The 26,858-nt window shown below is 43.5% G+C and overlaps 4 protein-coding genes across 5 annotated transcripts; all 4 read left to right on the top strand.

The window, feature by feature from the left end:
- The first annotated feature begins 1,969 nt into the window (after positions 1-1,969).
- Positions 1,970-7,197, top strand: il11a (interleukin 11a). The gene is made up of 5 exons (XM_084945034.1): positions 1,970-2,090; positions 2,338-2,495; positions 5,118-5,213; positions 5,339-5,500; positions 5,599-7,197. The coding sequence occupies exons 1-5, from the start codon at positions 1,970-1,972 to the stop codon at positions 5,776-5,778; spliced, it is 717 nt and encodes a 238-aa protein (XP_084801160.1). The 3' UTR covers positions 5,779-7,197.
- Positions 7,198-7,562: 365 nt separating this feature from the next.
- On the top strand, positions 7,563-17,663 carry znf628 (zinc finger protein 628). Of its 2 annotated transcripts, XM_084944181.1 has the most exons (9): positions 7,563-7,696; positions 8,155-8,719; positions 11,054-11,126; positions 11,226-12,164; positions 12,784-12,954; positions 13,951-14,284; positions 14,417-14,571; positions 14,976-15,218; positions 15,328-17,663. In XM_084944181.1, exons 2-9 carry the CDS (start codon positions 8,334-8,336, stop codon positions 17,323-17,325), a joined length of 4,299 nt encoding a protein of 1,432 aa, XP_084800307.1. In that variant the 5' UTR covers positions 7,563-7,696; positions 8,155-8,333; the 3' UTR covers positions 17,326-17,663. The 2 variants fall into 2 exon arrangements, with proteins under 2 accessions (XP_084800307.1, XP_084800308.1); XM_084944182.1 differs by lacking the exon at positions 12,784-12,954.
- Positions 17,664-19,475: 1,812 nt separating this feature from the next.
- nat14 (N-acetyltransferase 14 (GCN5-related, putative)) lies at positions 19,476-21,553 on the top strand. The gene is made up of 4 exons (XM_084945058.1): positions 19,476-19,694; positions 20,157-20,324; positions 20,433-20,738; positions 20,823-21,553. The coding sequence occupies exons 2-4, from the start codon at positions 20,244-20,246 to the stop codon at positions 21,264-21,266; spliced, it is 831 nt and encodes a 276-aa protein (XP_084801184.1). The 5' UTR covers positions 19,476-19,694; positions 20,157-20,243; the 3' UTR covers positions 21,267-21,553.
- A 1,677-nt stretch (positions 21,554-23,230) lies between these two features.
- aicda (activation-induced cytidine deaminase) lies at positions 23,231-26,518 on the top strand. The gene is made up of 5 exons (XM_084943556.1): positions 23,231-24,686; positions 25,333-25,498; positions 25,609-25,891; positions 26,033-26,145; positions 26,259-26,518. The coding sequence occupies exons 1-5, from the start codon at positions 24,625-24,627 to the stop codon at positions 26,307-26,309; spliced, it is 675 nt and encodes a 224-aa protein (XP_084799682.1). The 5' UTR covers positions 23,231-24,624; the 3' UTR covers positions 26,310-26,518.
- Positions 26,519-26,858: the final 340 nt, after the last annotated feature.

Here is a 26,858-nt window from a genome sequence, read left to right as displayed (position 1 = left end):
TGTGTGTGTGTGTGTGTGTGTGTTTGTACGAAAGAGAGACACAAACAAGTTGGAGTAGTGAGTCTGTGATGTTTCTGCATGCATCAGCATGTGCGTTTTGGTGCCAGAAAAAGACTGTTTTGGTTTATTAGAGCTGAATCCTCCTTTCTGTGACACATCCACGTGCATCTGTCTCTATATGATGTTGACCCAAACACAAACACAAATAACCCACCACCGCCTCGACACTCCTGTGGCGTGTGTCCGCTCACCGTTTCTATGCAACACTTTGAGAGGCCCCTTCTGGTCTGGACAGCACCTCTCCTGCTCCTATCCGTAGTCTCTCACTCTTTCCTTCACCCTGGAGAGGGAGAGAAGAAGTGAAAAAAAGAGAGGGGGTGGGGGGGGGGGGGGGGGGGGGGGGCAGTGGAAATAACAGGCTGCTGTCTCAAGAGGGGCTCTGAAAAAATAGCAAGGGGTAAAAAAAAAGGAGGAAAAGAAATACAGGAGAAAAAGGTGTTTGCTAAAAGGTATTAGCCATAATACTGTACTGGGAATGTGACATGTGTAGCCTAAACCACAAGCAGGAGCACAATTTCTGTGACATTTCACCCTGAAGTATAACAGGAAAAAAAAACACAAAAACACACCAGCACGCAAGAAAAAGATAGGACAGGTAAAACTAGAGTGTAGAGGCTCGAAAAGATACATGGTTACATAAGATATACTGATACACATGAAAACAATGGGCTTTTTAAAACATCTGCAGTGATAGAGAGTTAGGGGGGAAGAGATTTGGAAAGATAGAAAGAGGTAGATGCGACTGATTGGGGCAGGTAGCGAGATGCGACGGAGGAAGTGCCGGAGATAGGGACAGGACAGGATAGGATAGGATAGGATAGGATAGGATAGGATAGGATAGAGAGAAAGTGATAGAGGAAAGAAAAAAAAACAACGGAACATTTTTTTAAAGTTTCGCAAAGGGAGACAGGGCAGAAGGGAGGGGAGGAGGAAAGGGAGAGAGAGGGCGAGAGAGAGAGCGAGAGAGAGAGAGAGGAGGGAGAGAGAGCGTGTGTCTGCGTGTGTGTGTTTTTATGAATGAAGTGAGTCACTGCCGATGTGTCATAGGCCCGACGTCTTTATAAAGGAAGTTTTAAACAAGCCTAAACACTTCACTGCGCGCAAAAATTGGACTTACCACACTCGCATCCCTCTCTCTGCATTTCTGTAGCCTCTCTCTCTGTCTCTCTCCAAACTGCCAAAGTGCTTCTCTGCCTTCAGCACTCTATAAAGACTGCAGGGGCTCCTCTCAAACTTTACTGAAAACAGAAAGTTTGACGATATTCGCATTTTTTTTTTACCTTTAACTTTCTGACTTTGCCGTCTGAGTGCTCTCACTCATCACTCTGCGCTCTCTCATTCAGTGTGTCCTGACAACTTTCCTCCTCACTCTGACAGAAGAGTGAGAAAGAAGAAACCGGAGCACGTGACAGTTTCCGGAGTTCAATTTATTTATTAATTTTCTATTTATTTATTTATTTGCCTCCGTTTTTCTGCTGGTTTGCCTATCTCTTGGATCCGAACCAATATGAAATGTAAGTGATTATATGACTGTGGGTTTAAAAAAATTCTTATAAATGTTTAATGTGTCTCATTTTTAATCAGCTTTGTTCTAATTTTTTTTGTTAGTTTTTTGTTGTTGTTGTTGTTGTTAAAAAGTTGCTTTTCCCCGCCACTGTGCACAGGTTAAATTATTTAGAGATCAGAAAATCTAAGCAACTGCTTCTTTATTGCTCGACTGAAGATTTGGGCAACTTAATTCTGTTAAAGTTGCTCTGGGACGGAGAGCTCAGATGCTTCTGCAGTGTTATTTTGGCTGCGATTCTTGTGGTTCACCTGTAATTATCAAGCATTCATCATCTCAACACCACTGTGGTTCCCTTTTAATACTTAGTCTACCTTGTATTTGAACTTGAAAGGACAAGAATGAATGAGCTTACTGTTAGGAGAGTTGACTTGGCTTGACTTGGTCTATATAATTTATACCACCGGCTCACGTACCTATCGAGTTGCAGGTGTGACAATCAGCGGCATTCATTGCCTTGCTTATGGTAAAGATGAAATGGAGCTATTCTGTGTCAAAGCCTGGCATTTAATGTTTTAATGATTTGCATTCAGCCTGTGAAAACATGACTCTGAAGCTCTTCAGGATTCTTCTTGCCAAGTCTGGAGCTATTGTTTATATCATGGTGCAATATCTTCCCCTAAAGCTGACAGCCGTGCCCCGAGGCTATTATCATTATGGCGAGATGACAGCGCCTCTCCACTAATTGCTTCCGTTTTGTTCTACCCCTGCAGTGCTGCTCGACTCCTCCTCATCTCTCCTCTTCTCGCTGCTATTGGCTCAGCTGCCCGTGTTCACGTCTGCCTCTCCGGTGCCACAGCGGCGACCCAGTGACTTGGATAAACTGTCCAATCAGACCAAAAATCTAATGAAACTCACCACAGAACTGCTGGTAAGTGATGAAGCTGTCGTCAAGACCATTAGGTTTACCAATCAGCCTCTGACAGGGGGAGTAGAGGCTGCGAGGCCCTGACCACCCCGTGCTAATTGAATTGGAAGACGATGCTGGTCATTACACCACAGACTGATCTTTTACTAATTGGATTTGGGTGCTAATGTTAGCTTTCGGTTTAGGTAACCTCACACATTAAACTGCACCGACTTTGCATCACGCACTATTGTGCAAACGCATACCAGGTTTGCTCGGGGCTTTAGTCCACCTTAAGCTGCTTTCACGAGTCCATCTGCATGCTTACACGGGGACAACAAGCGTCTCGGGGGGGATTTGACTCAGTGATCTCACTTTTAATCCACACGGGAGAGGCGGTCTGACTCAGCAGCATGCCGGTGTGCCTGGTCACCTCCCCTGGTGGCGGTTGCATTAAGACTTGGTGGCAAAGAAGGTGCCAGTGGAGGTGCAGTGAAATTAAATCTACCTCCACCCAGCTACAAAAACAGCCAAGCACGCCGTCTGTGAAATGACAGCAGCGTGTATCGCATGCTTGTTTACACAGAAACATGTTTATGGTCGGCGGTTGGTGAAGTGTTGAGTTTCTCTCCCCAATTAAATGCGACAAGTCTGGCCCGAAATCCTATTGCGATGACAGTCGAGTGGGTAGGGAAATCAGATTTGAGAACTTAGACAAGATTTGGATCCGACAGGTGATTGTGTATCAACACTGTGTTTTAACAGGTGAAAAGAAAACGACATCATATCTCTGGATCTTTGGTTACACATGACTGATATTGATTCTATTTTTGCATTATGCAAATCTTTAAACTCTTTTGTTCACGAGATAAAATTAGAAATAGCCACATACTCTCTCTAGTCTTGTCGACAATGTTGAGAAAGTGTTTGTGTGTGTGTGTTTGTGTTTGTGCTTTGAAATAATGTTATAGTCATTGTGTAGTAGCATCACAATCTGAAATCCAGATGTGAGCACACCAGGATTATCAAAGGGCATCCGAAACAGTGTTAGACAGTGTTCACTAACACTGGGGATTTATTTTTAATTCCCCCCCCTTTTTGTGTGGAATTCCACTAAAAAGAGGACAAAGTTAGGAAAGATAAATAGAATGGGAATCCATGGAAAGTCCCTGCAAAAGAGCAATGAAACTGATGCTTTAAAGAGGGAGAAATGTGCGTATGTGTATAAACATAGTTCTATATGGGCCCAGGTTTTCCAGTGTGCCTGTGTATGAGTCTGTGCACGCTTGCATACATACAAATGTGTATACGTGTGTGCATGCATTTGTCTGTATGCATTTTTGTGGCCGTGTGTGTGTGCATTGAGGGCTCTGTAAATAGCCGTGGTAGTGTAGGTGCGGTGTTTAGTGTTTTGCTTTCGGTCGCCACAGCAAAGTGACTTGATAAAAATCAAAAAGATTTATCACATTCCAGTATTTGCATTCAGGAAGAAAAAGGTTGGATGCTAGGTTCTGTCGGGTGAGGTCATGGTGTGGGATGAAGAGAGCGAGAGAAACTGGGATAAGAGGCAGAATTAAAGGCTGAGAAAGATGGGGCAAAAACCACAAGAGATGAAGAGATCAGAGAAACAACTAGATGACAAGCCGGTGGTGTGTGTGTGTGTGTGTGTGTGTGTGTGTGTGTGTGTGTGTGTGTGTGTGTGTGTGTGTGTGTGTGTGTGTGTGCGCGTGCATGCACATGTGCACGTCATGTTGCATGTGCCTGTGCACCTGGTATGAGACACAGGGAGAGGCGAGGGACGGGGGAAGTAAGGGACAGCAGGGGAGAAAACGGCAGCGGAGACAAAACATTGGACCACAGACATAAGTGAGCTCTTATAAAGGGCTGATGGAGAGACAATACAGGACATTTATCTCCAAAAACATCAACAAAAACAAGTGGAAGCGAACAACAAGTAATGCAAGGGAAGCACAGAACAACAGGTTAAGGAAGCAATAAGCACACTCAACTTGTTTATACAAAACATTTCTCAGCAATCATTATTCTAATGTTGTTATGTTCCTCTGCTGATTAGAAATGACGCATACCACTTCACTCATCTCTATTTGTCCCTATTCATTGCTAAAATAGGCCTACGTCTTTAATACTAAATTGCACTACTGATGAGCTCAGCTGCCCTTCCAAAGCAGAATCTCATAAACCTGGCATTAGGTTGTTTATCTCCCTCTGCTGGTCAAAGTGGGCACTACACCTGCTGAGCTGGGCAGCGGCACTGCGTCATTCTTTCTTTTTATAGCTGTGACCCTGGAGTTTCCCCGCAGGCCTGTGTTGTCTGTCCCACTTGGAGCTTTCTTAGTCACTGCGTATGTTGTTATCCACACTCCCAGCAGAAAACATCCTGTGGGTTCAGCTCATTTGCTCTTATTGTTGACATTTGGGGAGGCTGAATGTGGGTGAACTCACACTGACCCGATCGACCACACTCCCCTCAGTGAGAGCTACTGTCTCTAAGTGCAGAAAACAGGCACCCAATCAAGATGCTAGACTAATACTTTCCTCATGCTGCCGTGACTTGTTTCAGGATGAGTAAAATTGCGCTGATGTAAATTGCTAAGGGGCTGCTCTGTGTCTTGTTTTCTCTTTCAGAAGGAGCATGCATTTGACTCAGAAGTGGAGCCCCACAGGTTCAAGTCTCTGCCAGAAATGAGCAACAGATCAGCCCATGACCTCAACAATCTTGAGGTAATGCTCTGATAATGTATTTGTGTGTGTGCATGTGGCGAGAAAGAGAGAGAGGGGGGGCGGGGAGCTGGCCTGTTTCGACACTCCCATGCTAAGTCTCTGAAGTATTTTTGCGTTGTTTCCAGCTGAAGCCCACGCTCTCACAGCTTCATTCCGACCTGAAGCTGTACGAGCACCACTTTGAGTGGCTCAACAGAGTGTCGAAGAAGCACCACCACCCTGCAGTGCCCAAGCTGGTGGAGATGATCAGAGAGATGAAATCTCTCATCACTCTGCTGCACCGTCAGGTGAGGAGCTGAGTTTGTCTGTTCGATTCTCAGCGCGCGCCACCGCCGCTGTGATTGAGCTTTCTAATCCGTATCTTTGCCCGTCTTCTCCTCCACAGATGCTGAGAGTTGAAGCACCAAGGCTCAGTCCGGCGACCCCCTCCCTCCCCCCTCACCTCCCCTATCAGTTTGATGTCCTGCAGTCCACCAATGAGCTTCTTCAACACTTCAAGCTCTTCTGTGACTGGGCGTACAGAGCCTTCCTCAGCCTTAAGCCCAAGGTCACTGCAGTCCAATGATGATACAGAAAGTAAAAGGGGGCTGCAGAGCCAGTGAGAATACATGGACTTCCGTCCCCATCAAAAGGGAAACAAGACCATGTCAGTGTGCACTGTAGTTGACAGCATCCCTAAAGAGGCCCAAATATCAACCTGTGTGTCAGCATGTGTGTTGAGGAATGTGTCTTTCCATCAGAGCCATTGAGGATGCACCACAATGCAGCCAGTTACAACCATCGATTCCAGCTCAAGTTCCAGTTTAACTCCAATGATCATGTCAAGAAACTCCAAACTTTCTCCTTAAGCCCTTTTTCATGACCGTGTTATTTATGTATTTATTTATTTATTGAATGTTAGTTATTTATTTAATTTTTATTTATTTATCTTATTTCTGTACTAACGTGAACTCATTTGCCCACATTTCTGTAATCTTTCCCTTTTTCTTGTGTCTCACTGATCCTAAAAACAAAAACAAAAAACAAACACTGTAGCACTTCCTGAACTGATAGCTCTGATAATGACATTTGTATAAATCAGCTTAATTTACTTTTACATTTTTATTTTTCTTCAGATGATAATTCTTCCAGTAGATGTAGCATGCATTTGGGGCAGCCTAGGCCTTCACTATTGCTTATTTATAGGGCCCTTAAAGTATACGTTTCAAAAGCTCATAATGTCATCTCCAGCCATGGTAAAACATTCCACATGACACATTAATTTATCAATTCCTTATCAAATTCATTTTACTTTATTTCTTCCTTGTTAGGATGGTATTTGAAGAAAAGCGAATCCTTTCTTTCGTACCACAGTCACATTTGTGTTTTCAGTGCCTGCTTCCCTTGTGTTCTGCACGAGGAGGTGTAGTTAACATTGTGGTAAAGTCATATGAATGTGCCCTGTTGCTAAGCACTGATGATCCTGATTAGATTCTTTGCACAAACTTGTCGGGATTGGCCCTTCCTAAGAGTGGGATGGCTGATTTTGAACCTGTGCTTTGGTGTAGAAAAGTTTGGGATTTTTTTGTTTTTGTTTTTAGTTAAACACCCAAAGCCTTAAAATACTATGTATTGTGACACTATGTTCTGTACAGGTGTACATAAATGTACAAGAATGTAAATGTTGTATACAGTGCTTTTGTGTATTATGTCGTTTTCTACAACATACTGTAGATGACCAATTTTATCACTATAATTTTTATTCATTCCTATTCTAGTATTTGTTACAGTATTGACTATTTATTTAAGTAACTTGGTGGAACTATTTATTTTGTGCTGCAGTGGAGCAAGTCTCCTGTCCTTTTGTACTTTTATACAGTTTTTATTCTTATTCGCTATTATTATACCATCACGTTTAAATTATTGTTGTAACATCAAAATGCCTCTTACACACACTAATTGGCCTCAATGTGAAATATGTGCCTTGGTGAAATAAAAACTTCAGAATGTGCACACTGGTTTTTGTGTGTCTTTAAATATGCGTGGCCTACTACCACACCTGTAATAGGAACTGTGTGACAGATGGACGTTTTTTGAGGGGGTGCACACTCAGAAACTACATTACCCAACAGTCTGTGCAGAAGAGTCGAGGCAAAAACTGATAAATGTTGAGCTCGAATGTGAAAAAAGCTTTTAAATTAATTTGGAGCATCTTGGAGTATGGATCCTTTACTAATAACTAGCTTACGCCAAATTTTGGTTTTCTAAATGTTTTCTGGTAAGAACGTCAACCTGTCTGTTCAAGCCCCCAGCCAATGGGAGTAGCTCATCTATTGTACGTATCAGCCAATCGCCGCCGCTGTTCTTGAAAGGCGGCATTGGGTGGAGAACTGCTGTTAGTTTGTGCTGTGTTTATTGTTAAGGTTGTGTGGATTAGCACTGCAGTGCCCAGTTTCTTTTCATATGATCAACAATATAGCTTTAAGATGAGTTAAGTACCCGCGGTGAGTACGGCCTCAGCCCGCATTCATGCACATTCATGGCGAGCAGTTAAAAGAAGCTGTTCCGCACTGAGCCGGAGGCTTGGTTAGCTTTAAAAGCAGGCCACTAACTGTTTTTGTTAATTCGCCAAAGAATCTGTATGTGTGTGTCTGCTTTAACTGCTGGATTGCAAGAGCTCGTCGGAAGACATTGGGACAGTTATAGAGTAGCCCGGTGTGTAACTTTGCTGTAGCCGCTGGTTTGTGGTGCTAACAAGCACCGCACTGCGGGGAAGGACAGAAACCGTGCGCCAGTGTGGAGATACAGCGCACACGGACTGACGGCCGGAGGAAAGACAGCGGGGAGGGAGGACCAGCTTCAGAGATGGGAGGGAGGGAGGGAGGGAAATTTAAAGGGAGCTTTGGTACCAACTGTTATAATGTTGTAATACTGTATTTATTTCCATCTCCTTTTATCTCAGACGTGCCCTCATTTCACTGCTTGGGATGACAGCTGGTGCTACAGTGGCCAGCAGGGAAGGAATTTATGAAGGCACAGAAGAAAAGATGAAAGAAAAACCATGATGCCACACACAAACTGATCCCACCCACCCCTCTGCCTCTAAGGAAAACCATCATCTGCCACCAGGTTGATCTGGTAATGGCCAACTCAGTGGCCCTAGTCGTCCAAGCAGAGCTTTTACCAGCTCAGTCCACCGCGTCCCTCTCACCTTTCCCGTCTCTTCTTGGTTCGGGAGAGGATGGCGAGGATGACCGGGAGAGAGGGGAGCTGGTGGAGGGAGAAAAAGGGGGAGTAGAAGGTGGCGAGGAAGTGGTTCTGGACATGGTGTCATCGTCAGTGTCCGGGTCAGTCCCGCAGCCAGAGCAGACGGATCATCCCTTCCAGTGTCTGGACTGTGGCAAGAGCTTCAGGTGGTCATCCAGGCTGACCCACCACCTGCGGAGCCACAACAATGAAAGGCCCTACCGCTGCAACCTCTGTCCCAAGGCCTTCAAGGGCTCCTCTGCTCTGCTCTATCACCAACGGTACCCACACTAAAATTATATTAATATTGAGGATTCACATATTAGGAAGTTCATGACCAGTTCTGATGTCTAAAGTAACGTTTTGCTGTAGCTTTCTTCCTGTTAAAGGGGAGTTTTTCCTTCCCACTGTTACCAAGTGTTATCTCATAGGGAGTCATCTGATTGTTGGGGTTTTCTCTATATTTTTGTAGAGCCTTTACCTTACAATATAAAGCACCTTAAAGCATCTGTTGTTGTGATTTGGCGCTGCATAAATAAAATTGAATTGAACATTTTAGCTGTTAGCAGATACCAGTGATGTTTTCCAGTTTGTTTTCTTCTGTTAATAATTCCAGTCTTTGTACCAGGAGGGGTAAAAAAAAAACCAAAAAAAAAACAACGAACTGTGTTTCATAAAAAGATCAGCATCTCCTTGCTCTTTATGCTATGTTTGAACATTTAGTCACCCCAAAAAACCACAAAAGGCAAATGTAAATGCATATATGTTGGTATGAGTCAACAAGGCTAATATCAGCCGATATCCGTATTTGGACGTTATATCATTAAGTTTGATACTGTTACAGTTTTGTCTTTTAAGGCTAATACGGTTCTGCACTAACAAATTTAGTCATTTAACCTCCCTCACCTGCACATCTCAATGTGTCCTCATTAAATATGTTTGCCAAAGGTGGAGTCTGCTAAGCAAAAAAAAAAAAAATCACCCTTTTTCTTCAATCAGCAGTCATATTATCAATAAACACTAGTGACCCGGTGTTCTAACAAACCATCCTACTTTGGCAAAACATCCTACCGTAAGTAATTTATGCATATTTCTGCTGTCACAGAGTAATTCCAGCACAAATTTAAGTGGGTATGATGGTTTGCCACTTAACTTTGCCCATCAGAGTATGCTTGTAGCTCATAATTATAAAGCCAGGACGGTTTGCCACTTCATTTTACCCGTCAAAGTATGTCTCTAGCTCTTATTAACAAAGGTAAAATGATTTGCCACTTAATTTTACCTGTTAAAATATGCTTCTAGCTCAGATTAACAAAGGTAGGATGATTTGCCACTAAATTTTAGCTGTTAAAGTATGCTTGTAGGTCACATTCACAAAGGTAGGACGGTTTGCCACTTAATTTCGTGTTGTGCGCATGCGCAAAAACAACTGGTAGGATGGTTTGTCAGGTAGGATGGATTCCCAGAACACCGGCTCATCCCATAACATTTCCTCCACCATGTTTTACAGATAATGTGGTAAACCTCAGATCACAGCTTTTTCTCTTCTTCTCAGTGTCATCTAGGGTTGTTTTTTTTCCCCAGAATGGTGAAGGCTCATTTAGATTTTTTTTTTAATCTAATGTGACCTCCTGAGTGTAATGAGGGGTTTGCACCCTGTTGTGAACGCTCTGTTCATAAAGGCATCCCATGATTGTGGACTTTGACAATGACACACCTCCTTGGTTGGATGTTGTGAAGTTGTTTTTGTAACCATGGAAATTCTGTCATCATGAACTTTAGCGGGCTTTGGATTTCTTTCATCCATCAGATTTATTTTATTCGTTTCGGTCTAATGATGGCCTCCTTCACTTCCATCGCCATCTCTTTGAACCTATTCTATTAGGATATCCAGTGAAAAGCTACGAAGTGCAAATTCAGCACTTGTAATCAACTCCAAATATTTTATCTGTTTAACTTATCACGAGTTAAAATCCACTGTGGAAGTGTGCAGAGGCAAAAATACAAAATTATGTCGCTGTCCAAAAAACCTAATGGACTAACTCTATAACAGGGGATTCAACAATTGTCTGCTACGTCTTTGTTCCAATCCTGATGGTGTTTTCATGTTCGCCATCTCATATCTAACTCGACGATGTACATTTTAAATACAGAAGACGTTCTGCAGTCAGTTGGCTTCTACAGCTAAAATGCAGATCCATTAATATTTTAATTCCTGCGATCAGGAATACAGGAATAGCATGTCATGTAAAACAATATTTAATAAACCCAGTTTACTAGAACTGACCAGGAGATTAATCAGAAGCAATGAGTGATTAGGGAATGAATGAGAAGATGACTGAATATCAGCAGGAAGAAATACAATCTAACCAGCACCTCCCAGCCTTCCTTTTTCACATCTTTAATCGGGCCACAGTCAGGTTGATGGAAAGTGTCAAAAAGGCAAATTTCAATGTAAAATAAAGAGCTAATTTCTGACATAAAACAAGATGTTATACTATACGATGCATAGCAAAAGAAATTACTTAGATATGGGTTTGATTGTATTTTGCACAAATAATGATGTTATATGATTAACCATGTTTTCCTCCTGAATAGTTACCTTTATTTTGCAGGTCACACTCAGGGGAGAAGCCTTATAAATGTCAGGACTGCGGCAAAGCCTTCAAACGCTCTTCTCTTCTCCAGGTGAGACGCCAAAAAAGTTTTTGTTTGTTTGTTTGTTTGTTTGTTTGTTTTTTTTAATGTTTACAAATGAGATATTTCACCATATCGGTTTCTCCCCAGGTCCACCAGAGTGTCCACACTGGAGTGCGTACCTTCTTGTGTCCCTACTGCCCCCTTACTTTTAAATGGAGTTCTCACTACCAGTATCACCTGCGCCAACACACAGGAGAATGCCCATACCCGTGTGACACTTGTCCGAAGGCCTTCAAGAACTCGAGCAGTCTGCGGAGACACAAGAATGTCCATCTCGGTCTCAAACCTTACACCTGCACAGTGTGTAACAAATCCTTCACGCAGTCCACCAACCTGAGGCAGCACATGAGGATACATACAGGCGAGAGGCCCTACATCTGCGGTGAGTGTGGACGAAGCTTTACTCATTCGTCAAACCTGGCCCTGCACAAGAACTCGCACTCCAACCTAAACGCAGGTGGGAAAGAGGGAAAGAGGGGCGAGGATGCAAGGAAGAGAAATGAGGTAGTGGAGGTGGTGGTGGGGGGAGAGGAAGTGACATCATCATTGTTGACAGACATGGTGGGATTTGTGAGCCAGGAAGGAACTGATGGAGTTGGGGTGGGGATGGAAGAAGTGTTCCTGTCAACCACCTCCTCTGGCCAGAATCCAGGCCTTCTCCCCCAGCTCACCCTCACTTCTTCTGGGGAGAACGTGTGCACATCTAGAGCCATTGGGACAGAGGTTCACCTGAGTACAGACACCGGAGCCAGTGTGCTCTTGTACAGCTGTGGCAGCTGCAGCCACACTTTTGGCACACGGACAGACCTAGAGGAGCACCAGGCCATTCACATGGCTCCAGAGGAAGATGGGGTTGGTGGAGGGGCAGGGGTCGCATCTGGGATGGAAGTTGGGGATGGGCTGGTGGGAGCTGGACACCTGCTTGCTGACTTTGAGGAGGTGGTGGAAACTACCACAGTGGCTGAAAGTGGACACACGACAGAGGTGCTCCTTGGATTGTCAGAGGGAGCAGATGGCAGCAATGCAGTAAGTGATGGGTTCAAACGGATAAATGCACATTGCATAAAAATATTTATCTCAAAAACCGCCAACATCACACATTTCCTTAAATGCTTTAAAATAAGTAGTTGTAGTTGGACAATTAAGCCCAATTTAGATCCTACAAATAGTAGAAACACATTCATAATAGTGGTAGAACCGATTTGAAATAGGGCGTTAGGCAGAAAAACTCTGATAACCATGAATTGTTGGTTGTGCACTTGAAACAGCTGTCAGTCAACTCATAGGCTGACACAGGTTTTTGCGACAAACTTTGCGATTGGCTCATCCTGTCAACTGCTGCTGCAGCTTATGTGTCGTCTGAACATGATGTTGGTGTGTGAAGGCCACAAATGATCAACACCCAAACAAGCATTGTTAACATGAACCCAGTGGTTTGCAAAATAAACTGGCGTGAATTCAAAAGGTTTTCCCTGTTAGATAGTGTAGCTTCTGTTTTTTATGTAATGTGGGGCAGAAGTATAAGTACTCTTAATTAAAATATACTTTGAATTGGAGCAAATAAAAGTCCCTATAAAGCCAATGAGTTCAGTTTGAGGACATATATTTTTGATATGTATTACTACTTCCTTTGGTTTGTCCTCAGAATGTCGGCACCACCCAGGCCCAGTTTGACCTGTTACAGAGCTTCACTGAGGTGACTCAGAGCTCTGAGACCGTTCAGCCAGAGGCCAGAACCACATGGGCAGGGCTGTCATGTGGCTACTGCAATAAGACCTTTAAGACGAGCGGAGGCCTCAATAGACATGTATCACTGGTGAGAATGACTGTTGCAACTGTTCTACTACTAACACTTTTGTACAGATTACAAAACCTACAGCAAGACTAACATTTATCCATCTTAAAGGTCCTTTTGTTAACAAGTTAGTATAAGTGTGTCATGTATCAAGAATGGGACTTTTATGGATTGTTTTATCATGCCCATGCTGTGTCTGTAGCTCTACATGAAATCTAACAGGCCTTTCCAAAAGAGCCCTCCAGCTCTCTATGAACTGTCGGTAACAAAAAAGTCCAAATCGCACACATTTAAAACCACAATCCAACTCAGTACAGTGCAGTCATGCTGAAGTCACTATGTTACATAAAACACAATGTTTTCCTGCAGTTGTGTTACCATTTCCAATAGTACATTAACTTTTAGCTAATTTTTCACTCGTTTGTGTTTGGGAATGCTAAGAAATAATCCAACTAATTTTAAGTGGCACTGAAGGGGTGATATAGGAAAAAAATGCACCCCACTCCCAGTGCTTGTTTATTGGTCTGAAACTGGTCTTCGAGTTTCCATAAGTTCCGATTTCCTCCAAGAATGTTTTCTTTTCCTGCTGAGGGAACATTGCCACCAAAAATAAAAGTAGCGCATTGGGTCTTCCGTACTTCAGCTGCCAGGAGTGCACGAAGACTCTTACATGGTCTTGCAGTAAGCAACAGGAAATTTAGTGTCATTTATTGCTTTTCTTGTGGCTGAGATGTTTTAGAGTCAGAGCTGGCAGTGCCAAAAAGGAAAAAAGTTGGACCGTTGGTGTAGGTGGGACTAAAGAGTTGTGGCATCACAACATTATGAAAGTCTTCATTGCTTGTGTTCAAGGCAGTTTCTGAGTGAACTGTGTGCATTACTCTCCGGGTTCTGCATTTTCTATAATGTACTAATATTTATTTAGATCAGTGCTTTCTAATTTCTAATAAAAAAAAACAACTATCAAATGAACTACCTCCTGTTTTCATTTTCTTTTTTTTCTTCTTTTTTTCCCTCCAGATGCACTCTCTTTCATCACAGTCCCGTTCCCAGTTCAGCTGCTCTGCCTGCGACCGCTCTTTCCCTCTTCTCTCCTCGCTCCTCACGCACCAACACTCCCACACTCCCGAGCAGCGTCTCCTGGCTGAGGCAGAGGCCGAAATCGTGTGCCCTCCATCGCTTTCCTTGTCTCTCCCCCTTCCCTCTTCTCCGAGTCAGGCTGACAAGCAGCAGGAGGACCAGAGGGAGATTCATGTCGACATCATAGCCATTGGAGAGGAACAAGAGGAGCAGCCAGCAAAACCAACCAAAGCCCACAAAAAGACGGGATCCAGCAAGAGCACTCCTGCTGGAGGTATAGATATTTAGAAAGAAAGCAGATGAGGCATAAAACTGTGCTGATATTCAGTCTTTTTTTTAAAGAACTCCTTATTCTGCTGTACTTTTTGTTGTTGTTTTTAAACTCATGTCTCACGTGTTCACACAGAAAGGCCATACCGCTGTTCAGAGTGTGGAAAAGCCTTCAAAGGTTCATCAGGGTTGAAATACCACATGAGGGATCACACTGGGGAAAGGCCCTACCGCTGCACGGAGTGTGGAAAGAGCTTCAAGAGATCATCACTGCTCTCTATCCATCAGCGGGTAAGGCTCACTCTTCTGTTCCACTCAAATAAATCAAATAAGGTTTTAATTACCAAAATAATTTTCTTGATGTGAGGTTTCTTGATTGTGGTCTGTGTGAAACTCTACATTCCACTTGATTAGGTATTTTAGCTCTCATGTAATTACCTCTGGAGATGAACGCAGTCTACATCAGACAAATGCAAACAGCAAAAGGAAAAAAAATATGGTGTAAGTTATTGGTCTCTCATGACTAAAGTCACTGTCACTCAGTGCTTCAGTTGTAACAAGCGTTCTCATATTTTGATGTTCCCTGTGATGACTTCCACTCTTCGTCAAGCTCAGTTCTAGATTCTTCTTTTGGTAGGACACTAAAAATTAACCCCCCCCCCCCTTTTTTTTTTTTAAACATATATCTTACCTAGGTGCATACAGGTGTACGGGCATTTCAGTGCCCTCACTGCCCACTCACCTTCAAGTGGAGCTCCCACTACCAGTACCACTTGCGGCAGCACACAGGTGAGAGGCCATATGTGTGTAAAGAGTGCGGCAAGTCCTTCAAAAATACCAGCTGCCTGCGCAGACACAGTCAGATGCACTCTGGTCTGCGGCCTCATACGTGCTCCATCTGCTCCAAGTCCTTCTCCCAGACGTCAAATCTGAAACAGGTCAGTGCAGCTGCAGTGTCATGTTATAAAATGTTCAGTTTTATCAACTGATTTCATAACTTCTTTTCTTTTCTTTTCTTTTTTTTGGTTACCATTTCTCTGAGAGCAGCATGAACGCACGCATTCAGGCGAGAGACCTTTTCAGTGCACCCACTGCAGTAAGAGTTTTACTCATTCCTCCAACCTTCAACTCCACCTTCGCACACACTCCTCACGCAAGGACTACAAATGCCCGTACTGCTCGAAGGAGTTTGTCATGCACTCCTACTTGCAGAGGCATATCCGCACCCACGGCACTGGCGTTTCCCTGCCATGCCCAGGTGGTGGAGGTAAAGACGGCGTGGCTGTGAAAGCCAGTGTTGGAGGAGTAACCACCACCACAACCCTGCTGAACCCCATCACCCTGGAAGCCTCAGGAAACAATGGCAGTCTGATTGTATCCCAACCAGCACTTAATATTCCCCCCAACACTTCCCAGAACTACTTCATGATACAGACAGCAAGCGGCCTGCAGCTCATTCCTCTGTCATCGCCTACGCCAGTCCAGCCACCACCTCCTCCGCCACCACCGCAACCGTCCCAGCCTCAAAACTTCCTCCTCTTGCAGTGCCCCTCCAACAACGGCAGCCAGTCCAGCCTGATTCTCCTCCACACAGCAAACAACCCTCCACCAGCTCCAGAGCCTCAGTCCCTCCCCATGCTTCAGACTATCCAAGCATTCCAGCCTGTGCTTAACCAAAACCAGACTCAGATACCCCAGTTTCCATCTGTATCACAGCAACAACAAATCATAATTACTAACAACAGTAACAATGCACACACTCCAGTTGCCACACCAATGCACAACCTCTCAGCCAGCTCCCTACTTACGAAGCCGATACTGGGGAAGAGCACACGGACTGCACGAGGCAGACGGGGGCGCAAACCAAAAGCTACACTTCTGAAATCGGCCCCAACCCCAGTCAGTCACACTGCAGGCGGAGCTGCTGCAGTAACAAACTCTAATGTGACCAGTGGCACCCAGACTATTACTGCTGCTAATACTACCACAAACTCATCTTCTCTACCCACAACATCTGACACCATTACCCCGACTCTGTCGTCCCCTGCCACTGTAGCCCCCATAGCGGATACCTCAGGACCCTCGCCGACTGTTACCATGGTTACACCAGCCACCACAGTAGCTGCAGCATCAGATTCTGCTCCTGTCCCTGCAGAAAGGAAACCTCATTCCACTGTGGAGCAAATGAGGACAGGGGAAACTTTGTCAGGGAAAGAGTTTGTGTTGTGTTTTGATAATGAAGAACAGGCAAAGGAGGGGATGAATATCGGGGAGGCCGGGGAGTCATACGTGCTGCAGTTTGAAGGGAATTCATCTGGGGAGGCAATCGATGAAGGAATGGGTGGAGAGGGAAAGTCACTCGTGCTGCAGTTCAAGACAGATGTGCCAGGTGAAGAGGAAAAAGGGGTAGATAAGGGAGGGATGATGTCACTCCTGCAAGAATGGAGTGGAGAAAAGCAGGATGGGAGACAATCGGGAGGGGATGGCAGCCAGGGGGAGTCGTATGTCCTTCATTTCCACACTGACACACAGGATAGTGGTTCAACCAGTGCTACCTTCAGCCAAGGGCAGGACAACAGCCTGCAGCTTTCGTGCACATCTACCCAAGGCTTAGTACCCCTTGATGGGCAGGAGGTGGTGTTTGAGCTGGGGGGTGAGACCAAGCTGGAACAGGAAACTGAGGAAGGCATGCAGATGATAGCCCTGATAGAAGGTGAAGGAGGAATGATAGGAGAGGAGGGCCGAGGTTGCAGTACTGGAAGTGGCACAGTTACCGAGGGTGGAGGAGGAATGGAAAGTATCTTTCAGCTGGAAAGTGGAGATGAAATTGTAATAATTGAAGTCAGCACCAGCAGCTTAAGAGAAGGGGGAATGGAAAGAGAAGGGGACGGGGAGATCCCACAAAGTAGCGAGGTGAAATATGAAGGTGTAACAGCAGAGGCCAAGGAAAAGTCTACAAAGGAAGTGAACTCTGCAGTCAGCTCAGAGGAAGGCGCACTGAATGGACCTAGCTCTAAACCTAAAGAGGTGCAGTTCTCTAACTGATAACGGTGTGCATGTTAGAGACGAATAAAGCGTATGTATGAGTAAATGCCTCACTTTTTGTGGGCTGTTTGTTAGCACTTTATAGTCAGTTGAGTTCTCATGCAAGTGAGCGAGGACATGCAGTTAGATGAGTACTGTGTTGTAATGCCATGCCAAATGTTATACATTTAAATAGGCTGTACATGGACCTCAGAATATTCCTAAAGATTAGTTTAAATGATACTGTCTTTGGCAGTTTTATTAAGTAAATATGTTTTTTGTGAATAAATGTTGTATATTGCCTACTTTCTTCACAATGTTAATAGTAACTAATAATTAATAAATCTGTTAATACCTTTTATCATTTGGATTTTTAATTATTTTTACTACTTGTAGGTAGGGTGTCCACATCCCAACAAACAAAATGTTGAACAAAGAGTGTGTTAATATTGTTTAGTTGTATTTCACCTGCTCTTTAGTTTCAGTTCAGGGATACATCCAGAGTTAAGCACGTGCATTTCTGAGGTACATACAAGCCACAAGGCAGGGTGACTGGTCAGGTGTCAAATTCATTTCAGTTCATGGACTGCATGCCACCACTAAAGGCATAAAATTAATAAGAGCAACGCTTTTTTTAAAGTAATAGTAAAAGCCCACATCACAGCACCACAAATATCCTTTGATTATACACTCACCGACCATTTCTTAGATATACCTTGCAAGTACTGAGTTAGACCCTCTTTTGACTTCAGCACAGCCTTAAATCTTTGTGGCACAGATTCAACAAGGTGCTGGAAACATTCCTCAGAGATTTTGCATCACAAAAATGCATCACAGATAGCATCTGCAGATTCGTCGGATGCATGATGTAAACCTCCTGTTCCACCACAAAGGTGCTCAGTTGGATTGAGATCTGGCAACTGTGGGGGCCATTTGAGTACACTGAACTCACTGTCAGGGTCAGCAACAGTCCACATAAATGTGATGGGCAATCAACTTTGATGAGGGTCATTTGGCTCAAGTCACTTTGTTATTTCAAATTTTTGCTTTTAAAAATGCTGTGCTCCAGCTGCAGAAATGGGCAGTTGATTGTGAACGCACAATATCCATATTTTCAAGTAGTGTCATGCTTTAAAACTAGCACAAGGTGATGAATGACCCGCTTATGGTGTTAGTGGGACATGAGAGGTACTTCCCAAAACATGACTTGCAATAAATCATCTGCTCATCCACACCAGGATTGCTACACTAAACTACTTTGAACTGAATAATTAAACTGAGGTTGCACTGTAATAACTTTTGGTCTTTAAGTTTTTCATCACAAAACCGTATGAATCAATGTAACTTAAAGCTGGACTGTATCAGGAGAATTCAGCTGAGGGGGCAAAGTGACTTTACTGGGATTGAACTGGGTTCCTGAGGCTCACCCATAACACTGATGAATAAAACAGTTTGACACGATTTGAGCTTTGTTGTATTTTCCCGCACAACAAAGATCGGTCTTTAGTAGATGGACATGGTCAACAATAATACTAAATAAATAAAACTTTTTTCCAATTATCTATTGTCCGGTTTTGGTGAGTCTGTGTGAACTGTAGCCTCAGTTTCCTGTTCTTAACTGACAGGAGTGCCACCTGGTGTGGAATTCTGCTGCTGTATACCATCTGCTTCGAGGTTTGACTTGTTCATTCAGACATGCTGCATGCCTCAGTCATGACAAGTGGTTTATTTGACTTTTGCCTTCCTGTCAGCTTCAAGAGGTCTGATTATTCTTCTCTGATATCCGGCATCAACAAGGCATTTTCATTCAAGTGCCGCGCACTGGATATTTTCTCTTTTTCAAACCATTCTCTGTAAACCCTAAGTGCGTGCGAGAGAAAATCTCAGTAGATCAGCAGTTTTCCGAAATGCTTAAACCAGCCTGGCTGTAGTTTTGGCCATGCCTACAGACCTAAATGCATTGAGTTGGTGACATGGGCTTGACTGGTTTAATACTTGCATTAAGAAGCAGTTAAACAGGTGTACCTAATAAAGTGGCATACAGCAGCGACTTTGCCACTGTAACTCCATCCAGACTGGAACTTGGTTGACGTCACTGCCCCCACAGCGGCCACCAGACGTACGCAGCGCTGTCACGTTGCGTTCGCTATTCACGTAACAGTTGCGCAGTGTAAGTTTTACGTACGCAAATGGCGTAGGCAGCCACATTGAAAGCGTATAACGGGCATAAAATAGAGTAAGCTTGTATTCATAATTCCCTTCTTTCTGCAAGAAAACATATGATGGTCATTCAGTGAAACGTGCCAAACGTACACGGGCTAAAAACCAACAGAAACGCACAGAGCGCGTTTCCCACCTTTCAGCTTGATCTGAGGTACTCTGTGCAGAAGGTAAGCGGAGCGGGGGGTTAAATGTGTCAGGAGACCGCAGCACTTCGTAATAACCATATAAGGATTTGAACCAGGTCTTTTCGCTTTCGAGTGTACCTTTGATGATCTCTGTTAAATGTAAAGACGAAAGCTTGATGTATGTGAATTATACAGTACTGAAAAACGGTGCTGCAGGCTGCAAATCCCCCATAATCTCCATCTGCCTTTGTTGCTTGGAGCCAGCGTGGGTGTGCTGTTACAATGCAACTACTGGCTCAGTGGAAGCGAAGTCTAGTCCATTTCATAGTTTTGAAATGTATTGACCTATTTTAACTACGTCACGTTTGTCATACTATGTGGGGGTTTTTTGTTTTTTTTTTAAACACTAACCAGTATTTCACTGTCCAACATAATCATCCACAAGCTTTTCACTAATGCTAGCCCCCAGAATTACATCCTCCTATCCATCCACTCCTCTTCAAGGCTCCCTGTGCAGACGGTGTGGATGCTGAAGTTTGCAACATAAGACAGCGTTGGAGCAGGCCAGCTGTTTGAGCAAAAAGCCTAAATATGGTGAGGCTGGAGCTTGACCAGGTGGTGATGAGGAGGATGAAGGAGGAGGAAATCGAAATTGTGAAAGCCCTTATCAAGGTTTGTATTTAGACAATGCTTTGGGCTTCATCATGTTGGGTATTAAGTCACATCCTTTTGAGGTTTGTGCCCTTTCTTTTTAAAAAAAGTGCATGAATTTCTTTGCAGGAGGGTTGCGAGGGCACCGAAAATCGTCTCATCCTCCACATCCTCACTCGCCCACTCTGCCTTTTCATCCTGGCTGTGTTTTCCTCAATTCTGCGCTGCCTTGTCCACTCTTTCATCCTGGCCCTTGCTATACCTGTCTTCCTGTTAATTGTCTTTCTCAAAATCACCATGCCGCGGTCAACCGGGGTCCTGGGCAGCAGCCGGCCCTACTGGGACTATGTGGGTAGCAGCTACAGAGAGGCACAGGATGACACCCTGCAGAATCCCTACTGCCGGATCAGTGGAAAGACACCATTTACAAAAAAGGTTAGTCTGTTGACTTGCTGAAAATTCACTTTTTTTTTAGCAGTTTTTATTTAAGACTAGTTGCTAAATATTACTTCTGTTCAGCCAAAGCGCCGAGCTGGATCCAAAGACAAGGACAAAGAGACGACAACAGAAAAGATCACTCCAGAGAGGGAGCAGGCAGCAGGGCAGGTCTGGCTGGCAGAGTGTGAGGGAGATATCCTGGGCTGCATCTTCCGGGAGGGCGAGACACGAGCGGGCATCAGCAGGATCTGCAGGCTGGTGACAGGCTCTTGGTACCGCAGGGAGGGCCTCGGTCGGCTGCTTGTCCAAAGCCTGGAGCAGAGAGAGAGGGAGACAGGGGCACACAGAGTGTATGCACACGTCCCCTACCCCTCAAAGTTGGGGGAAGCCTTCTTCAGGAAACTGGGTTATCGCCAGCTTGGGGTGGAAGCTAGTGATGAAGATGATAAGGAACTGAAACAAGAGAGTCCAGAGAGAGGCTTCCTGGGCTACCCCCTCACTAAAGTGTATTACAAAGACTTGTGATTGAGTTTTAATGGACACGTGCAGTTTAAAAGGTAAAGAAGTGCGTCTGATTTCTGCGGCAGCATGTTCAAGTATTTCATTTTTGTAATCTTTGTGTTATTTATTCGATTATTTATTGAGTGTGCTGCTATCCCGAGGATTCATTGTTTTGAGTTTATTTTTTATCATCTCGTCATTTTCATTTAGATGAAAAACTGATTCTTTATTTAATCATTCAAAGATTGCATGATCATGCCTCAGCTGTGCTGTTCTCTGAGCATTTGTAATAAAGTAATAACTACATTTCATATCTGTTAGCTGTGTTTGTGCAGTTCCTTTTCTTAAAAAAAATCAACACTGTAAAAGGGGTGTGTGTGTGTGCGCGTGTGTGTGTGTGAGTGTGTGTGAGACTGCACGCATTTCTTTGTGTGAAACCAAACAGATGTGTAGGAGGCTGTACAGTTACTGTATAGGAAGTATGTGCGGTTTCGTGAATATGCAGAATTTATCTACTTTTATCTCTGCACTCCCTGACTGCCGCTGCTCACCTTCGTAATAGCTTGTGGGTCGATGAGGCTGCAAAAACAGCACAACCTCAATAACGTTTTCTTCCACTTTTAGTTTTCTATGTTATATTTTAGGCGATGGTAAAGTTATCAATCGCAAAGAGAGTGCATTCTTTAATACTAGTGTTAATTGATAAAATATATAGTGCTTTAACAATGTGTTCTTGTTTAATTATACATTATATTTCCTCAATGAAGAGGAAATAAATCATTATTTTCCACTTTCATTAATTTTAATTTATACACTATAAACTGTATTATCTTTTTTTAAAATTGGAAGCTATTGTGGGTCACAGCATCATAAATGAAAGGATTTTTTGTTTTTTTCCATTTAAATTTACTTTATAGTTAAAATACTACATGTAGATTCATTCTGCAGAAAGTAGCTATTAGCTGCATCCCCAAAATACTGAGTTATTACAAAGATTTAATCAAAATCAGTTATGCTTTCATTTATATGGAGATTGTAGCACGGTATGTAAAAGTTATACATAGATATTATGACTTAAGCATGTGTGTGGTTTGCAGGTGAATGGCAGTTTATATGACTAAGTGGGGAAATGCACACAACCCCCCTGCTTGAGGCTAACCTTAATATGGTTAGCAGCCCTCACGCTTGCATTGCGAGTCTACCCCACTGCTAACCTCAGACGATGTCAGTATAGCATCAATCTGCCACACATAAACACCACAGGATGTTTGTGCAGTGTTAATGTGTGTGGGAAGGAGGCATATCACACCTGATGTGAAGGCAAAAATAGGCCTATACTTTGCTGCTAAATCATGCAAGCCAAGCCATAGTGGAAAATCGCCGTCCTTTAATTAACTTAAATGACAAAGCTGAAACACCTAGTAACACAGCGGTGTTGTAGCATGCACGAGTAAGTGTGTGGTCAGGGCATTTTCGCCTTGTAAAAGCTGTAGTCTTTACTTGTGACACTTCTCGGTCATCATCAGGTTGTTTCCACGTGACTGCCAAACAGTAGACACCTGTAAGCTGGGCCTCTACCCGCCTGATCTGTAGCTATTATTGTTGTCAGGAAACAGATGTGAGTTCACACACTGGAAAGAAAGTCTGTTTGTGACTGTGGTCATATGCGTCTGCACGGTATGGCTGTGTGAGTGTGTATGTGTGTGTGTGCCTGTGCGCGCATGAGCAGGGTGTGGGCGGGTGGGTTTCGGAAAGTATGACTTGGCATTTCTTACACCCGGTCCCCCCCACCCTCGACTACGGTTTAAATGCATGTCTGGCCATACGGTACTACTCCAGCACACACACACACACATGCATACAGTGCATAGGAGGGGTGGTAGTGCACACATGAGTGTTCATGAGTGACTGTGAGATGACCTTGGTCAACTGTGGTCAAACCCAGAGAGGTGGTTGGGAAGTGGTTACATATAGTTTGGCATTTGATCAGCCTCTTGAAGTCCAGAAAAGACACATGCGCTCAAGATCAAATGTGCAGAGACATTAGGCTTAGTGCGCTGTCAGAGTAATGCAATATGATGTGAGGTTCAGTGCATGTAGACACACACACACACTCATGAATCACTCTAAATTTGGGGGCACCACACAATCACAGGATAAATTAGATAAATTTGTTCCAGATGATGTATAACATATAGACTGTGTTAATGACATGCTCATACAGATGGCCAACACACACATGCTTGCACACATACACACACAGATGAGCGCCAAAAACAGCCACCCTGGGAAACGGTGAATTCCCCAAACCACAGAGTGCATGAGAGGGTGAGGGGAGTCATGGGAAAGCAGGATGCCTGCATGCAGTGCCACTGAGTGAGCAGACTGGGCCCGAGCTAAAACAGACTGAGCAAAAAAGAAAAAGACGGGAGCAAAATAATACACATCCTGATTTGGCACCGAACCGATGACAGCATCTGAAGGTTCAAAGGCTTGTGAGTGCGATTTATCCACACGCTGTGGTCGGTCAGCTGGCCAGCCAGTCCGGCAGGCACGTAGGACGAGGTGGGTCGATTACAGGTCTGCTCCCATCCTGACACAGTTTGGGAAAACCCAGATGAAAATACAAAGTACGTGTTACGTCTGGGAACGCCTGTAACTCCACCAAATCTTGGGGCCCCTGAGGAAGTGGGGAGGGGGGACCAGCTAGGTGGAAAAGGCTGAATAGCACTGTAAATCAAGGTGAGACGGTATCTGGAAGCTCTTACTTGATGATATGGCAAAAACAAACAGTTGAGAGCCTGTGACTGCATGGGTCTTAAGTGTCTGGAAAGTTCCATCCAGTTGGCTCCATTTACTGACGTCTGTAAAAACTCCAAAGGTTACAAATCACGTCAAACGCTCCTCTCATGTGTGGTCACTCGGATTATTTTTTAAAATCTGCGTTGTGTAATCTCCCCCTCCAATAAAATTCCTTTATTGCCTTTCACCAAAAGAATGGTTTCACTTTAATCATTGTTTAAACAGATGTCAAATTCTTTAAATAAACATAAGAACCACGAAGCATTCAAAAAGAAAACATTTGGCCAGTGAGTAATCCAATTACAACTTTAATTGCTTAGCAGCAGCACGGTGTAATCCAGCTGTCTCTTCTGTATCACGCCTCCCCAAATTATCTTTGAAAAATCATTCTGTCCAACCAGATGCTGCCTTGTGTTGTATGCAGGATGTTTATGTTTAGAGGTATATCTTCTCAGTTCCCTCCCTTTAACCCCCCAACACACACACACACACACACACACACACACACACACACACACACACACACACACACACACACACACACACACACACTTTCACTCTTTCTCATTTACCTTCCTTTATGCTACCCAAGCCCGACGAGTGGCAAAGCGCGTCTTTTGAAATGATTGCAAAGCTAGACAGGTGAGCAAAATGGATATATTATATTTATATGTTGCATTTATCGTTCCAAACAACAACTATTTGACCAAATTGTGCGTGCAAACTATTTAATTAAGAAAAAAAAAAAAAACGTTTTTTTTTTTATAGTTCTTTTACCACGCTACGATACTTTTGATGCCATTATAAGATTTGTCATTGGAAATCTGTTTCAATAATTATGACCCTTTACTCGTGAGTTATATCAGGGTTTCAGTATTAACAAGTGATGAATAACTGTCCTGCTTTCACTAAAAGTCGTGAAACTGAGAGTGAGAAAAGGTTTGTGAGTGAACATAAGCTGCTTTCTGACTGTCCATCACTTGTGTTTGGTTAACCACAGGTTTTGCATGCATTACTTGTGCTAACTTAAGAGATAAAACTTGTATTAATGAGCGAGTCATCTAAGTAGTAATAAGAATTAGTCTCAGACCTTAGTGGTGTAAAATTATTAATTGTGCGAATGACTAGGGAAACTTTCTGACACCACAAATCTGCCACACCTTTTGCACTGAAATGTTGACTGATAAATTCAACATAGCGTGCTTTTAAAATGTATCTTGTTTTGTTTTTTTTATCTGTGCTGTGTCTACTGCAGTGTGCTCTTTAATGTTTTCTCCCTTTATTTCAGTATGCTTTTGCCCAGAAAAAAGTTCCTCTATCATTACAAGAATGTGCGCTGGGCAAGGGGCCGGCATGAAACATACCTCTGTTTTGTAGTAAAAAGACGAGTAGGGCCTGACTCCTTGTCCTTTGACTTTGGACACCTCCGCAATCGCAATGGCTGCCATGTAGAGGTAGGTAAAGTGGGAGAAGATATGAAAAGGGTCTGCTCAGTAGCAAGAGAGAAAACAGCAATTGAATGAAGGCTGTATAATGATTATTTTATTCTTATTTTTCTCTGCAGCTGCTGTTCCTGCGCCACCTTAGTACATTATGCCCTGGTCTATCTGGGTATGGATTTCATGGGGAGAGGAGGGTCAGCTACTCCATCACCTGGTTCTGCTCCTGGTCTCCCTGTGCAAACTGCTCTTCCAGACTGGCCCAGTTCCTCAAACAGACACCTAACCTTCGCCTCAGGATCTTTGTCTCTCGTCTTTACTTCTGTGACATGGAGGACAGTCGTGAAAGAGAGGGTCTCAGGCTGCTTAAAAAAGTCGGCGTGCACATCACAGTCATGAGTTACAAAGGTGGATGAATAAATTTATGCCTATGTGGGCGATAAACAGAAAAAGTAGAGACATATTTGATTTTTGAGTTGTGCACTATTCCCTAAAATAGTCCTTTCTTGGATGTCAGTAACAATTATTTATTTTGCTGATTGTTTTAAGACTTCTTCTACTGCTGGCAGACTTTTGTGGCTCAGCAAAGCAAATTTAAGGCCTGGGAAGATCTGCATCGAAACTCAGTACGCCTGGCCAGAAAACTCAACCGCATCCTCCAGGTATAACATGTAACACACAACATATTTTCCCTCAGGCAAGCAGGATGAGGCCAATCGAAATAATGATGTGTTCAGAATGATAATAATGTCCTGTTCTGCCTTTTCTCTTTCAGCCCTGTGACACAGAAGATTTAAGAGATGCCTTCAAGCTTCTTGGACTGTAAAACAAACCTGTGGCTGCCTCTGAAGTTAGCATTAAGTCTATTATTAAGTCTGATGAGAAAAAGATATGTTGGTGTTGGACCATCACTACAAGAGCTAAACTGAGAATTAGAAAAACTGAGAAAAAATGCTTTCAAGTTGTGGCAAGGCTTGTAACATCGGGTAGCTGCTGCTTGCTGTATCTGTAGCGAAGTCAAATAAAATACTTTACAATCACATACTGGATTGTGTTATTGATTGCGAACGGTAATCATTATTAATGTTATAGTTTTATAGTACCAATTATTCTGGGCCGATAAACTAACTACCGGTAGGTAGTAGCTACCATAACCCACAACTGTGGATTATGGTTAAAAACGATTCCAGTTTTTCACATTTAAACTGTATCTGGCAATAAAGTTGAAAAACAAAGGTCGTAATCAAAGCAGCAAAGGCTTAATATCAAAATTTTAAAAACAATCCCATAATACAACCAAGAGCTATTAATCCTTTGATTTGTTCCTTTTGATCTAGCGTAGAAAATGTGTGCGTAACACCCCTTTAATGTAGCA

The sequence above is a fragment of the Perissodus microlepis genome, chromosome 11, assembly GCF_051167445.1.
Source record: "Perissodus microlepis isolate ML-2025 ecotype Zambia chromosome 11, ASM5116744v1, whole genome shotgun sequence".
Taxonomy (NCBI): domain Eukaryota; kingdom Metazoa; phylum Chordata; class Actinopteri; order Cichliformes; family Cichlidae; genus Perissodus; species Perissodus microlepis.
This window is presented reverse-complemented; position numbering and strand designations above follow the sequence as displayed.